At 35.8% G+C, this 16,168-nt stretch overlaps 1 protein-coding gene across 2 annotated transcripts in view; it reads right to left on the bottom strand.

Annotated features, from left to right (window-relative positions):
* Nucleotides 1–15,501, bottom strand: part of Brms1l (BRMS1 like transcriptional repressor) — a 33,499-nt gene extending 17,998 nt beyond the window's left edge. Inside the window, exons 1-4 of one of the 2 annotated variants that reach the window (XM_046461728.2) lie at nucleotides 15,220–15,501; nucleotides 11,132–11,222; nucleotides 7,210–7,337; nucleotides 4,607–4,686 (exon numbers count right to left, since the gene is read on the bottom strand). In XM_046461728.2, the coding sequence (XP_046317684.1) occupies nucleotides 4,607–4,686; nucleotides 7,210–7,337; nucleotides 11,132–11,222; nucleotides 15,220–15,361 (441 nt within the window). In that variant the 5' untranslated portion in view covers nucleotides 15,362–15,501. The remainder of the gene's footprint in view (nucleotides 1–4,606; nucleotides 4,687–7,209; nucleotides 7,338–11,131; nucleotides 11,223–15,219) is intronic. The other variant, XM_046461729.2, reaches the window with a different exon arrangement.
* Between the last annotated feature and the right edge of the window lie 667 nt (nucleotides 15,502–16,168).

The following is a 16,168-nucleotide window of genomic DNA, read 5'->3' as shown; positions in this document are numbered from 1 at the left end:
TACAAAAGACCCCAAATAGCCAAAATAATCTTAAGCAAGAACAAAGTTGGAGGCATCAATATTACCTGATATCAAGATACATCACAAAGCTACAGTAATCAAGAGTATGGTACTAGCATAAAAACAGACATATAAACCAAAGGAATAGAAGAGAGAACACAAAAATAAACCCACTTAGGTAGAGTCAACTGATCTTCCCCAAGTTTACCAAGTACACACAATGGGAAAAAGTTAGCCTCTTCAAAAAATGATGATGCTGGGAAAACTGAGCATCTTCAAGTCAAAGAATGAAATTGGACACTTATCCTATACCATTCACAAAAATCAACTCAAAATAGATCAAGTATTAAACTTTATTACTGAAACTGCAAAACTCCGAGAAGAAACATGCAAAATAAGCTTTATGACATTGGAATGGGAAAGGATTTTTTGGATAAGACTCCAAAAGCATAAACAACAAATGCAAAAATAGGGGGCTGGGGTTGTGACTCAGTGGTGGAGTACCTGCCTGGAATGTGTGAGGTACTCGGTTTGATACTCAGCACAAGAAAGAAATTTTTAAAAAACAGACTGTTAAAATGAAAAATCTTGCTCACAGTAAAGGAAATACTTAAAGGAGTAAAAAGCAACCTATGGAATAGGACAAATATTTACAAATCATAGATCTGAATCCAACAATGGTTCAACATTAGGAAATACATTAATATAAATCATCACATTAATATATCAAGAGCAAAAAATGATAACTAAACTTAATAAATAAAAAGTATTTAATAAAATCTAACAACTATTCATGGTAAAAACCATAAGGTATTACTTCATACTGTTAGAATAACTATTATCATAAAGACAAAAGATAACAGTATTGGCAAGGATGGGGAGAAAAAAGAACCCATGCATACTATTGGTGGAAATGTACATTAATACAGCCATTATGGAAAACAGTATGGAGATGAATCAAAAAATTAAAAATACAACTACAGGACAATCCACTTCTCAGTATATACCCAAAAGAAATGAAATCAGTACTGAAAAAATACATCAAAGAGAGAAATGCACTCCCATCTTTACTATAGCATTATTTATAATACTCAAGACATGGAAACAACCTAAGGGTCTATCACTGAAGGGATGGATTTTTTTTTAAATGTGGTGTATATTTATATGATGAAATATTATTCAACCTTTAAAAAGAAAAAAAAATCCTGTCATTTGAACAACATATGTAAACCTAGAGGACATTACACTAAGTGAAAAAAGCTGGGTACAGAAAGATAAATACTATATGATCTCACTTATATGTGGATTCTTTAAAAAAAAAAAAATCAACTCACAGAAGCAGAGAATAGAATAGTAGTCACCAGGGGCTGGGAGTGAGAAGGGGAATGAGAAAAGCTGGTAAAAGGGTCTGAAGTTTCAGTAAGGAAAAATTAGTCCTAGAGATCTACTATATAGCATGATGACTATAATTAACAAACACTGAAGCAAAAGAATAGAGTGGTGATTGTCATGGGCTAGGAGAAGAGGTTAATGAAAAGTTGCTATTCCACTGACATAAAGTTTCAATTATGCAAGATAATAAAGTTTTGGAGTTTTGCTGTGAAACCCTGTACCTATAGTTAACAATGCTGTATAGCACACTTAAAAAAAATTCTAAGAGGGGCTGGGGTTGTGGCTCAGCGGTAGAGCACTCACCTAGCACACGCAAGGCCCTGGGTTCAATCCTCAGCACCACATAAAAATAAATAAAGGTATTATGTCCAACTATAACTTAAAAAAAAATATATATATATATATATATATATATATATATATATATATATATATATATATATATATATATATATATATATATTTTTTTTTTTTTTTTAGAGGTCCAATGCAGTGGTACTTGCCTATAATCCCAGAAATTTCAGAAGCTAGGGCAGGAAGAACAGAAATTCAAAGCCAGCCTGAACAATTTAGTCTCAAAGTAAAAAATAAAAAGGCTAGGGATAGAGCTCAGTAGTGGGGTGTCCCTGGGTTCAATCCCTGTTACCAAAACAAAACAAGAAGCTTAATTCAATAGATTCAGACAAAACATTTAATAAAATCAGACAACTATTCATGGTAAAAATTCTTAGAAAACAATAATTAAAAGGAAATCTCCTTAACGTGATAAAAATTATTTACCAAAACTAAAAAATATATACATAACACTTATTGGAAAACTATTAGAAGCATTCTTAAGATTAAGAACATATGCCAAGGCTGGGCTTGTGGCTCAGTGTTAGAGTGCTTCACTAGCCTATGTGAGGAGGCACTGGGTTCAATCCTCAGCACCACACAAAAATAAATAAATAAAGGTACTGTGTCCATCTATAACTAAAAATATTAAAAAAAAAAACACAACAACAACACATGACAGGCATGGTTAAACCTGCCTGCATTCCCAGGTACTTGGGAAGCTGAGGCAAGAAGATCATAAGTTTGAGACCAGCCTGGGTAGCTCAGCAAGACTCCATCCCAAAATAAAAAATAAAAAGGCTGGAAATGTAACTCAGTGGTACAGCACTTGCCTGGCACGTGTGAGACCCTGGGTTTAATCTCCAATAACACACACACACACACACACACACAGACCAAGAACATGTCAATGATCAATGATGTCTGCTTTTATTGCTTCTATTTCATGTTGTACTGGAACACATGGATATTAGTGCCATTATAGCAAGTAAAACAAATTGAGGAAAACCAGAATGGAAGACACAAACTACCTTTATTCACAAATAACATAATTATCTCTATAGAAAATCTGAAAGAATCCATAATCAAATTATTAGAATTAAGAATAAAGAAGGACTGGGATTGTGGCTCAGCGGTAGAGCACTCGCCTAGCATGGGCGGGACCCAGGTTTGATCCTCAGCACCACATAAAAATATAGGCATTGTGTTGTGCCCACCTACACCTAAAAACTAAATGTTAAAAAAGAAAAAAAAGGAGGAGGAGGAGGAGAAAAAAGGGAGCTGGACGTGGTGGTGCACATCTGTAATGCCAGTTACTCAAGAGGCTGAAGCAAGAGGATCACAAGCAGGAAGATCACAAGCCTCAGCAACTTATCAAGACCCTAAGCAACTTAGTGAGACACTATCTCAAAATAAAAAATAAAAGGGGCTCGGGATCTGGCTTAGTAATTAAGTGCCGCTGGGTTCAATTTCTGGTGCCCCCCACCTCCCAAAAAAAGAAAAGTAGATAAGAAGCTGGATGTAGTATCAATATACAAAGTTAACTTTTCTGTATAAAATAGAAAAAGCAATTTTTAAGTAGTTGTACTTAAGAAAAATTTACAATAACAATTTTAAGAAGGAAAAGAGCAAGGTAGGGTATCACATTATTAATACTCAGTAGATTGAAAGTTGTAGAAAAACATATTGTGATACTAGTGCAGAAATAGCCAAAAAGACCAATGTAACAGATGAAAAAAACTAGAAACAAGCCAGCATATACATAAATATTTAACACACAAGAGATGTACTGCTGATTTGTTGGAAAATGATAGATTAAATAAAACATTGACCTTACCTATCTAGATGCAAAAAAATAAAATTAGAACCACATTTATACCATACACAAAAATTAACTAAAGATAATTTGGCAATCTCAATGTTAAAAGCAAACTTTCAACTTTTAAAAGAAAAATACATTTTCCCAAAATGGAGAAGAAACAAAAGCACTTACTATAAAGGTAAGATAATACATTCAACTACATTAAAATGTAAAATTTGGGGGCTTGAAATCATCAAAAAGAATGCAAAGTTGCCATTGCCTGGGTAAAAACATGTGCAAAGCATATAACCAGCAAACCCTTTATATCCAGAATAGATAAAGGATATAATAAGGAAAAGACTAAAAACCCAATGCAAAGACAAAAAATATGAAAAAGTATTTCTCAGAAAAGGAAATCCAAGCAGCTAGGAAATATCAAAAAGATATTCATCACAGTTGTAATCAAGAAAATTAAGCAACAAGCTCATTGTTTTTATACTATTTACTAAGTAATTATATGGTTTATTATTAAAGTGAGATAAGAGTCAATATAAAGCTTGTCCTCTCATTTCTACCAGTCAAGGTTTCATGAAAATTTACCTGCAAAATTAGCAGAATGTTTTTAAACAGTATTTGAAATAAACAGGTCACATTGAAACACTTATTTTTTCACACAAAGAATACAGTCCTAAAATATGGAAATATGTCTATACAATCAGAAATTAATTCTATAGCCCAATATTCTGACTGCATCATTAGAGTATACATGTTTCAATCTAAAAGCCCATATTAATTATTAATTATATTAATATTTTCAGTGATGCCAGATGAGAATCATCAGTCTTTGTAGAGTATCACTTGAAAACTTTTTAAATTATCTCAGTTTTTTCTATGCTCCTCTGTGCTCTTTTGCTAATATAGCTTTCAGTATGACTCTATTTTTTTTTAAACTCACACAAGAGATGAGATAAAGTACTATTTAATTTTACTTTACTTATTTTATGTACTTTTTAAATTACTGCACTCAGAAAAGGTTCAAAGAGACACATATAGCTTAAAAGTTAAGCAAAATAACCGTACCTCACAATGCTGGCGAGAAGCTTGAATTTCACATTCATATTTGTTCTTTACAGATTCTAAGCAGAGCTCTCTATAGATTCCTGCAACAAACACAATTACTCTGATTATGTTAGCTATAAAGAGTTTCATTATTACTTCCCTACAGGAATTCAGTCCTCACCATATTTTAGAAGATGGATCAATAAGAAATTAATAAGCAGGCACATATCTGTGATCCCAGTAACTCAGGAGACTGAGGCAGGAGGATCACAAGCTCAAGGCAAGACAGGGCAACTTACTGAGGCCCTATCTTCAAATAAAATAAAAGGGACTGGAGGTTGTAGCTCTGAAGTAGAGTGCTTCCCTAGCATGTGCAAGGACCTCGTTCAATCCCCAGTACCACAAAAAAAAAAAAAGGAAAGAAAGTGAAAAGTGATTCTAACATTATCTTTAAAAACTAAAAATATAGCCGGGTATGGTGGCACACACCTGTAATCCCAGCAGCTCAGGAGGCTGAGATAGGAGGATTGCGAGTTCAAAGCCAGTCTCAGCAAAAGCAAGGCACTAAGCAACTCAGTGATACCCCGTCTCTAAATAAAATACAAAATAGGGCTGGGGATGTGGCTCAGTGGTTCAATGTCCCTGAGTTCAATCCCCAGTACCAAAAAAATAAATAAATAAAAAACTAAAAATAAAAACAGGCTCATTTAAAATATACTCTAAGACAAGTTACTAAGAGTTTAAGAACTAGAAAGAAACTGCAATGATAATTTTTGTTCTTACTCCATTCTTCTAAAGAATGAATGTTCCTAAATGTTTCATAAAGAATTACCAAAATGAAAAATAAAATCCTTTTTCTATGAAAAACAATACCAGAATAAAACTGACCAAATTATACTATTAAATCGAGTGAATGTACAAATATATAACAACAAATCACACTGCTACATGTAATTATAATGCACCAATAAAAAAACAATGGGGAAAAAATCCCTCAGGTTTCTCAAAATAGAGACAATAGACTCTGGTTTCATCAATTATATATATTCAAAGTAACAGTTAGACACTATTCCCCTCAAAAACCACTATTTTTAAGCTACTATTCAGTTTCAGAGTCCTAGAGAATTTTATGTATAAACTGTTAAAATAAAATCCATGATGTTCACAGTACTCCTGACAGGGCTTCACCTGGATGACTGAAGCCCAAGAATATTTAACTTATAGGTAACAAGAAAATAGTACAAAAAAGGAAATAATGGCCATGCAGATATGCCATCACGAAAATGTGAAGTGAAGAACTCTGGATGTCTATACTAAGTTCTAAGACATTGTTTGCCCTAGAAATATAATTATCCCTTTTTGTATAGTAAAGACAGGAGATAGATACTGATACTATACCATTAACAAAACATTCACATATACTACTATTTGCAAAATCAAAAAGTAAGGGAAGCCACAGAGTAGAAAAGTGAACAGTTCATTAAAGTAATATTTCCTGATCATCCATTTAGGCTAAAACAATGTCAAAAGAAAATGAGGAACATTTTACTTTTAAGGGTAAGCCAAGTCAATATGAAAAGATAACAGGTTAATTATCATATATCCTCTACATAATTAATATTAAGATCTAAAGAATAAAATTTAGTTTAAGAAGAGTTTAGAATTTATTTTCAACAATGCTTAGGTATTATTTAACAGGTACATGAGGATTAATTAGCATCCCCCAAAAGAAAAACAATTGACATCTCCATTAATTAAAGTTCACTTTTTAGTTTCACCATGAAAAAATTATAAGTTTTTTGTTGTTGTTGTTGTTTTTGTTTTGTTTTGTTTTTGAGATGGGATATTGCGGGTCAAAATTCCCAGGCTGGAGTGATCCTCCCTGCTTCACTCTCCGGAGTAGCTTGGACTACAGGTACATGCCACCAAGCCCAGTGCCATAGTGATCTTTCAGTACATATATCCCTTGATTATGAATGCTAGGACTCAACACTGAGACTAGATCCCAATTATAAACAGACTGAATTTTAACCATACAAATATAGTACATCCTATTCTATAATATCCTGATCAAACATTTTAAAAAATGCTTTTATAGTTAAAAAAAAAAAATCTACTACTTGGAAAAGTTGAGGCAGGAGGATCACTTGAATCTAGGAGATTGGAGCCAGTATGAGCAACATAGTGAGACCCCCGGATCTCTTAAAAACCAAAATAAAAATAATAAAAATCCTTCTCACTCTTACAGATTAAAAAGTATCAAGAGTACTTAAACTCTATTTCACAGGGAATTAAATTGTGATAGTAACAATATTTTTAATCAAAGTATCTTGATTCAGTTTCTCCACACATAGACAGTATCTTTTCAACAACATTGTGAGTGACCTAAGAGTTTTTCATTGTTTTTAAATCCCCCACAGCAGCCCACAAGAGGTTAACAAATAACTGAGCCAACAATTAATTTAAATATATGTGCAATTTAATGTAAACATTCAAGTATATCTGTAATCCTATCCACGTGTAAATGTATTTGTGATCCCATCAACAGCAAACACTTCACAAACACCTTTAAAGCTAAGAAGTGTAGAATCTGCTATATGGAAAAAAATAGTTTACTTTCCTACCTGCTACCTTTGTACGAATTTGCATATTTTCTTGCAAAGTTGCCAGTGGTTCCAAATATTCTGGTGCTTTTCCAGCTATGACTTCTTGCAGTTTTGCATCCACCTGACTTAATCGTTCTTTATAAAGTCTTAACAAAGCAAAAATTAAGATGTTAATTTAAAAATTCCAACAAAGGCCAAAAATCTGCTGCTCCTATACATTATTTCTTCTTAATGTCATTTATATTCTAAGAACCTATATCAAATGTATTATTGCCTTAATCTCAATTATATTATTTTACTCCATGCATATAATGATAAGATAGAAATCTATGATTTTTTATAAGTATCACTCTTAAATTGTTAACTCACCGAAATTAACAATTCACTGAAATACAACTGAAAGCCAGGGACATTGGCAGACACCTGCAGTCCCAGCTACTCAGAGACTAAGGCAGGATGATTGCTTGAACACAGGAGTTCAAGGTCAGCCTGAACAACATAGTGATACCCATTTCAAAAAATGACAACAAAAATTGAAATAACTATATTAGGCACTCTTAATTTTTGTTTTTAATTGAAAAACAAACCAATTCTAAGAGAAAAAGTCATTTAAACATCAAGAAAAAAGGAAACCATTTGAGTAATTTAAATAGAGACATTACTAGTTGTCAAATAATTCCCTGGCTTCTCTCCAGTTTTCCTGAAAAGAACTCAGTATGATATTTAGCCTACTTAATTTTTTAAAAAGAACAGAAGAATTCAAGTGATGAAGAAAAGGCAATGAATGACTTTAGAACCTATGCTCTGGCCCTGTACAGTGGTGTGCCCCTGTAATCCCAGAGACTTGGAAGGCCAAGGCAAGAGGCTCACAAGTTCAAAACCAGCCCCAGCAACTTTGCATAGTCCTGTCACAAATTAAAAAATAAAAAGCTTCAGGGATGTGGCTCAGTGGTTAAGTGCCCCTAGGTTAAAAACTCAGTACTCACAGCCTGTCCCCACAAAATAACGTGTGATCAGGCATACCCAGTTCATCTCAACTACAAATGAAGAAGCTTTAACAAAATAGCTGCTCAATGAAATGAAAAATGGGGATGGAGCAGGAAGTTCCTGTTGCTCCTATTTATGAGTCTACTTTAATTTGCCAGCTGTCACAATACTTTAGTTTGATTATCAAAGACTGATCATGTAAGACAATTCGGTGTTTATTTTTGGTAATAAATATACTTCACAAATACTTAAGAAGGGAGACTATGGTACCCTGTACTAATTTCCAAAAGAAATCACTAACTATTCTTGTAGGTATTAGTATAACCAGCATTTGGCTTTTGAAAAACTTCGGGAAACTAGCTTTCATATTAAGTTCTGCTCTTCCTTCTTGAAAATATAAACCAATACAATTAAGACAATCAATATTAATTATGTATCATTGACCATTATAATTAGTATAAGAGGCAAGGCAAGTTTGAATGTTAATGCTATAATCTCTCTTTTTTAGTTTTGTGGTCCCTTAGCAACCACAATATTATTTAGACAAATAACTGCCAAAATAATACATTGTCATGTCTGAGTCAAATTTTTCCAAAACTGAAGATACAATGATAAACAAATGTATAAAGTCAAGAAAGTACATGATACTTATTTTTTTGAAACTATAACAACTACAGGGAAAACAACAAAAATTTTGATAGTCTCCAGTCCCATCCATTTACCAGCAAATGCCATAATTTCATTCTTCCTACAGCTGAGTAATACTCCATTGTGCATATGTATCACATTTTCTTTATCCATTCATCTATTGAAGGGCACCTACTTTGGTTCCATAGTTTAACTACTGTGCATTGAGGTGCTATAAACATTGATGTAGCCACATCACTATAGTATGCTGATTTTAAGTCCCTTGGGGATATGCTGAGTAGTCAGGTAACCGGGTCAAATGGTGGTTCCATTCCAAGTTTTCTGAGGAATCTCCATACTGCTTTCCAGAGTGGTTACACCAATTTGAAGTCCCATCAGCAATGTATGAGTGTGCCTTTTTCCCCACATCATCACCAACATTTATTGTTATTTGTATTCTTAATCACTACCATTCTGACTGGAATGAAAGGGAATCTCAGTGTAGTTTTAATTTGCACTACTAGTGATGTTGAACATTTTTTCATATATTTGTCGACCATTTGTATTTCTTCTTCTGTGAAATGTCTGTTTAGTTCCTTAGGCCATTTATTGATTGGGTTATTTGTTTTTTTGGTTTTAAGTTTTTTTCAGTTCTTTGGAGATTAATGCTGTATCTGAGGTGCAGGTGACAAAGATTTTATCCCATTCTGTTGGCTCTCTTTAAGTTCTTGATTTGTTTCCTTTGCTGTGAAGAAGCTTTTTAGTTTGACACAATCCCATTTACTTCTTGTGCTTTAGGAGTCTTGTTGAGGAATTCAATTCCTAAGCCGACATGACAGATTTGAACCTATTTTTTCTTGTAGTAGGTGCAGGGTCTCTGTCTAATGCCTAGGTCTTTGAGTTTTGTGCAGGGTGAGAGACAGGGGTCTAATCATTTTATTACATATCGATTTCCAGTTTTCCCAGCACCATTGTAGATGAGGCTATCTTTTCTCCAATGTATGTTTCTGGGACCTTTGCCTAGTATGAGATAACTGTATTTATGTGGGTTGGTCTCTATGTCTTCTATTCTGTAACATTGGTCTTCATATCTGTTTTGGTGCCAATACCATACTGTTTTTGTTACTAGAGCTCTGTAGTATAATTTAAGGTCTGGTATTGTGATGCCTCCTGCTTCACTTTTCTTGCTAAAGATTGCTTTGGCTATTTTGAGCCTCTTATTTTTCCAAATGAATTTCATGACCCTTATTCTATTTCTTGAAAAATGCCACTGGAAGAATGTAGTTGTTTTTTGTTTTTAATTTTATTTATTTTAGTTGCTGATGGACCTTTATGTTTTATTTATATGTGGTGCTGAGAATCAAACCCAGTCCCTCACACATTCAAGGCAAGTATTCTACCACTGAGCCACAACCCCAGTTTCCAATGTAGTTGTTTTTTAATATGCATTTACATCTATCCTATGTTCTATCAAATCATGGGAGTCCATTCTTCTGTTGCCAACTCACATAAGAGTTCTGGCATTAGAACAGGAGGTTAAAGGTTAAAAAACAGTATCTATTAAGTACCTACCACATGCCAGGCAAACAAACAACATTGCTTCTCATTCCTCACAATAGATAATAAGAACTCCATGATTATCCCCTTTAAATCAGTCAAAAAAGCATGGATTCAGAGCTTTTGTTTTTTCTTCTCTACCACATTTTCTCCAAAATAATATGCTTTATGTGAAAGGAACACAGTACCACTGAAAGGCAAAAGCCTGGCTTCATTCATCACTTTCTGATAAATTACACAAAGCGGTTAACCTCTCTAAGCATTAAGTCTTTCAACCTTACAGAGTTGCTGCAAGAAGCTAAATAACACATATAAAACATATAATGTACATATTATCAAATGTAAGATAGAAACAAAATGACTTTACCAGACAGAGAATATTTGGGAAATATTCTATTTTATTCTCAATTTTTAAAAATGCTATCTTTAGGGATTTAGTCAACAAAGGAATGAATGAAACAGATTAGAACCAAAGGTGCAAAAATCCATAGAAAACATTTTAATCACTGATATCCACACAGAAATCTTAAAACTCCACTCTACCACCCAAAAAAAAAAAAAAAAAAAAAAAAAAAACCTGCCTCAAAACCCTCAGTTTAGTTAATGAGGTCTTTGGCAAGTAAACAATAGTTGAAGCCTCTCTTTCAGAACAGCCAGTCCCACAAAACACAAAAGGCAAAAAGTTGAAACAATGTAATTGCTCTCCCACTGGTATATATGTGACATATTTGAGACTCAGTGACAATGACCTTCTGAAATCACTACTTACTGATCTTTGAGATCTGTAAACTGTTTTTCAAGATTGGACATTTCATCTAAACATTCCATTCTTCTTCTTTCACAGTCTTCATCATCCATTTCTGTTAATTAAAAAAAAAGCAAATATCAAAGATAATACTGTGTTACAAATATATCTGAAGTTAATTCAAAAAGAAAAAAAAAAAGCAGCTGGGGGTGGTGGCAACTCTGTAGGCTAAGGCAAGAGGATCACCAAGTTTGAGGCCTGCTCAGCAGCTTAGTGAGGCACTAAGCAACTTAGGAAAACCCTCTCTCAAAAAAATCAAAAAGGGCTGGGGATGTGCCTCAGTGGCAAAGTGTCACTGGGTTCAATCCCTAGTACCAAAAAAGGGGAAAAAAAGTAACATGAAGTTGATGTGCAAGATCTATATTAAGCTTTAAGAGAAAATAAACATTTATCCAAAATATTTTCCACTACAGAATTAATCTAAAATAAAGAAGAGAGTTTTAACTAAAGTGATCTCTACACTTTATGTTTATTCATTTTACTATTATGTCAAAGGACTTACTGTAAACTACGACTATAAAGTAATCAACCCACTTTTGGTGTGTTCTCCACAACTCAACCAGAACTTAGCACCAAAAATGATGTGTCCTTAAAAGGTTAACACTGATCAAACATACTTCTGGAGTTCTTCCCTAAGAACTGCTCACATAGCTGATTTGCCAATCACATAAGAAAGAAAACTAGCCAGCGCCTGTAATCCCTGCTACTCAGGAAGCTAAGGCAAAAAGATCAAAGTTTAAGGTCAGCCTGGACAACTCAGCAAGACCTGGCCTCAAAATAAAAAATAAAAAGGATTGGGGATATAGTTCAGTGGATACAGTGCCCCTGGGTTTAATTCCCAGTACTGGAGAAAAAAAAGAAAACTAATCTCATTATGTTTACCATAAGTTATCTTGGACTGATACTCATGCTCCCACTGTGTCCTCTTCCCAAATTTCTGTCAGTGAGAAAGAGGCAAATGAGGAAAAAACAAGCAAACTTTTTTATGGAAAACAACTGTTAGTTACCAGGTCTGTCCTATATTTCACATCTTTATTTTTATATCACATATATTCAACACTAAATGAATCAAAATAAATGAAGCACAAATTTATGTGCATCTTAATATTCATCAAAATAATGTTCAAATCATGAGAGTTAAATTGTTTTCAGTTATTTTCATACAGCAAGTATATGATTCCTTTTACTTTTCTAAAACAGATTTATAATAATTCTGGTTTTTAATAGCTTACTCCTTGGCTATTTAAAACCTGGTCCCTCCGGGCTAGGGTTGTAGCTCAGCAGTAGAGCACTCGTCTAGAACGTCTAGAACGAGCGAGGCCCTGGTTTCATCCTCAGCACCATATAAAAATAAATAAAATAAAGACATTGTATCCAGTTACAACTAAAAAATAAATATTAAAAAAAAAAAACCTGGTCCCTCAACATGACTCACTTCCCAAATTCTTTGGTTAGTGGAGGTTTCTCTGGAGCCTTAGGATCTGCTCAGTACCAAGGTTTGAGAAGAATAAAACTGGAAGTTTAACATGCAAGATGTCTGGTAGAACAATTTTACAAGAAGGAGAGCTGAAAAATGTATTTAAATAATTTCTCTGCAAACAAAAAATCTGTCTTGTAGGTCAATGTGGTAATGTGCACCTGTAATCCTAGCTACTCGGAAGGCCAGGGGGCGAGGACTGCAAGTTTGAGCCCCACTTGGGAAGGTGGCAAGACCCTGTCTCAAAAAATAAAAAAGGTTAGGGGTGTAGACTGGTCATAGAACAACATGAGTTCAATCTCCACTACCAAAAAAAAAAAAAGATTGTTTTTTAACTTGTAGTTCAAATTATCATTATAATTCTCACTAATTGCATTGTTTATTATTCTCTAAAATGAGATTTAAAATAAGTTAAAAATCACAACAAAAATATAAAATAAGAGTGGAAGAATTTTAACAAATAAAATGTAATTTTGTGAGATCCTAGTAACTAATAAAAAAACAAAGAATGGGGCTGGATTTGTGGCTCAGTGGTAGAGCATTTGCCTAGCACATGAGGCCCTGGATTCAATCCTCAGCACCACATAAAAAATAAATGAACAAAATAAACTACTTAAAAAAAAGTTACTTCATTAAAAAAAAAGAAAGAAAGAAAGAATGGGGCTAGGGATGTAGCTCAGTGGTAGAGCACTTGCCTAACATGTATAGGACCTTGGGTTTAATCCCCAGCATTGAAAAAAAAAAAAAAAAGTTAAATAATAAAAGTAAAGAATACTTGAAAACAAAATGCTTTCCAGATCTAGGAAACAAATTCAAACAATCTAGATGTTCTCTCTCTATATTCCCCACTTTTGAAATCTTACCTACTTCCATGTCTATATAAATGACCTTAGAATTATTTTTCCCATTCTAGGCAGGTTCCAACACCTTTCAGCACTTGTCAGTTTGGGCATTCTTACTTAAATATACCACAATCCTCTCAAAAGGAAGATGCCTAAAATTCTTTACCTTTCATCTTCATTCCACATGTTTTGCATTTCTATTTCTGTTGATGCTACAATCATTTTCCTTATATCTGGGTTTTTTCTTAACTTTCACTCCTTAACTTGTATTTATCAATCCTTTTTTATGCCTTCTTTGAAATCTTTCACACCTATACCTTCCTTTTTCCTTTCCTGGCTCAAGTTCTTCTCCTAACCAAACTGGTTTTCTCACTCTTTTGAATAAATCCTAATCTCTTCCCTTTGCACTTGCACTTACATTCTTTGTCCGATAGGAACAATAGAACATTACTCCCCCCAATTCAAACTTTACTCATTCCTCAAGATAATTAAGGTAATCCCATCTTCTTCAACTAGCCTTTGCTGACCGCCCAGCTCTGAAAATATTTACTCTGCCCCTGAATTCCTACCTTATTGTATATAGCTGAGCATTCATCTGGCAATTTAATCTAATTGTGACTTATGACAGCTCTTTAAAACCAGATCATAACTATTTATTTATATCTTATACAGGGTAGTGTCCTGGGCTGCACAAATAAGCCACTCATATTTATTTTTGAACAGCTGATGTATTGATAGAAAGGACTGACATCCTCCCATGGAGATTTTCTGAAAAGCAAACCTGTAAAGAAGGCATGGGGTGATAATAGACTGTCATCAACCCACCATCAATGTTTCCCTTATGCAGCCAAAATTAGGCCAAGACAAAGAAGTCAGTCTCAACCTAATTATATGGACAAACGGAAAAGAATCCAGATAATCACAAATTCCATTCCTTTTTGAATAACCATTTCTAAAAGTTTGTAAAATGTGTGTTGTTAATCTGCCCTATCCATCTACTCCCCCAAATCTGAAACAGCTCAAAGGTTAGAAAAGATTGAAGGAAAAGATTAAAGATTTCAACACTGCCCCAAATCAGCCTATGAAGATCTAAAATAACCCCAGATGTTGGTACCCTGCTCTCAGATTTGAAAAACTTCAGGAAGATACTACAAACCGGACAGCTCCCAAATTAGCCCCAGAAAGAGCACTGGAATAAAGTGCGGATGACGGGCTGACTTGCAAGCGAAGGTTAATTAGTTCTAAATCAGCCACGGACCGATACAAATCTATCCCTAGCCCCGACAACCATCCACGCAGAGAAGTACGGGTTGCATGTGTGAAAATAAGGAAAGAAGTCGGTTGTCTGAGGACAGAAGGCATTTCCTCGGTCTTTCTGACAAGTTGCGGGGCGTTCCCCGCCCGGGCTCGTAGTCCCAGGGCACTGCCGGTAGTCCCAAGGGTGGGTCCCACATGGAGCAGGATGGGTCCCACATGGAGCAGGATGCCTCCACGTCCGAGAGCAGGACAAGCCCAGGCTCGCGCCGCTCTGCCCCGAGGACTGGAACCTGCCCAGAGCCGGGCAGAGCCCCGCGACCGGTCCGGGTGCAGCCTGGGGCCAGGAGCCAGTCTCCGCCCCTTCCCTCTTTCCCCGCCCCGCTCTCCCAGAAGGACGCAGCTACCGGCGTGCGGAGAGCGGCCTGTCGCGTTCCCGGCTCAGCGACTCGGGTTCCCAGCTCCGCAGGGTCACGCACCTGAGCTATCTCCATCCTCAGAGACCGACGAGCTCTCAGTGTCCTCGTCCTCGGAGCTGCTCCCCTCATTTTCGGCGTAGTCCACCTCCATCTCATCGTGATGGTTCGTCTCTTTCTTATCCCCTCGGGAATGGACCGGCATTTTCCAGCCGCGCCGTCGCTTCCCACTCCCGGCGCCCAGCCCGGCCACCGCCGCTTCAATGAAGGGCGCGCGGAACGCCCCAACCCACCCAGCGGCCGAGCTCTCTCTGAAACCCCTCGGCTCCTCCCCGCCCCCGGCCCGGGCCTCACAACCTAACCCGCAGGCTCCGCGCTGGGAGCTCTGCCATTGGCGGAATCCGCCCCCCGATTTGGGGGCGGGGCTTGCGTTTCTGGGGCACGGTTGGTTGCTCGTAATTACTGCGCGGCCTTCCGGTGTGTGTCGGGAGTTGTAGTCCGTAGTATGCAGACTGCAGGGGCTGCAGGCTTCCAAGGTTCAGCAGTCTTGATCACGTCTTGCGTCTGGACTTCAAGTCCCACAAGGCACGAAAGCAGACACACTCGATCGCAGTTTATAAACTAAACAGAAACAGATTGTGTGAATTTGGTCCGTATTTATCTTTTTCCCGCCAATTGATTGTCTGACCTCCCTAGGCTTTTGAGATGCTACTGTAAGATGAAAGAGGCTTTACCTACTGTTTGAGCCTGGAGAACTGGAGAATCATCTCTTCTACCTTAGTGTCTTTATACCACCAATAAACTATTACATTGATTAGTAACTGTACAAAATAATTAGCACTTTCTATGTTGCACAAAAATCTTTAAATTGTTTTTGCAACTTTTGCAATAAAAAATATAGAGGGGAAGGAAGTATTATCTCGGCATTTTCAATCTAGTATTTTTTGCATTTTATTTTTTTTACCAAATGTGTCCGGAAGATACCACCAGTCTTGATTCAACTTTAGTTTTC

This window comes from Marmota monax, unplaced genomic scaffold (genome assembly GCF_021218885.2).
Source record: "Marmota monax isolate L192 unplaced genomic scaffold, Marmota_monax_Labrador192_F-V1.1 WCK01_AAM20220418_F8-fsc00001, whole genome shotgun sequence".
Lineage (NCBI taxonomy): Eukaryota > Metazoa > Chordata > Mammalia > Rodentia > Sciuridae > Marmota > Marmota monax.
This window is presented reverse-complemented; position numbering and strand designations above follow the sequence as displayed.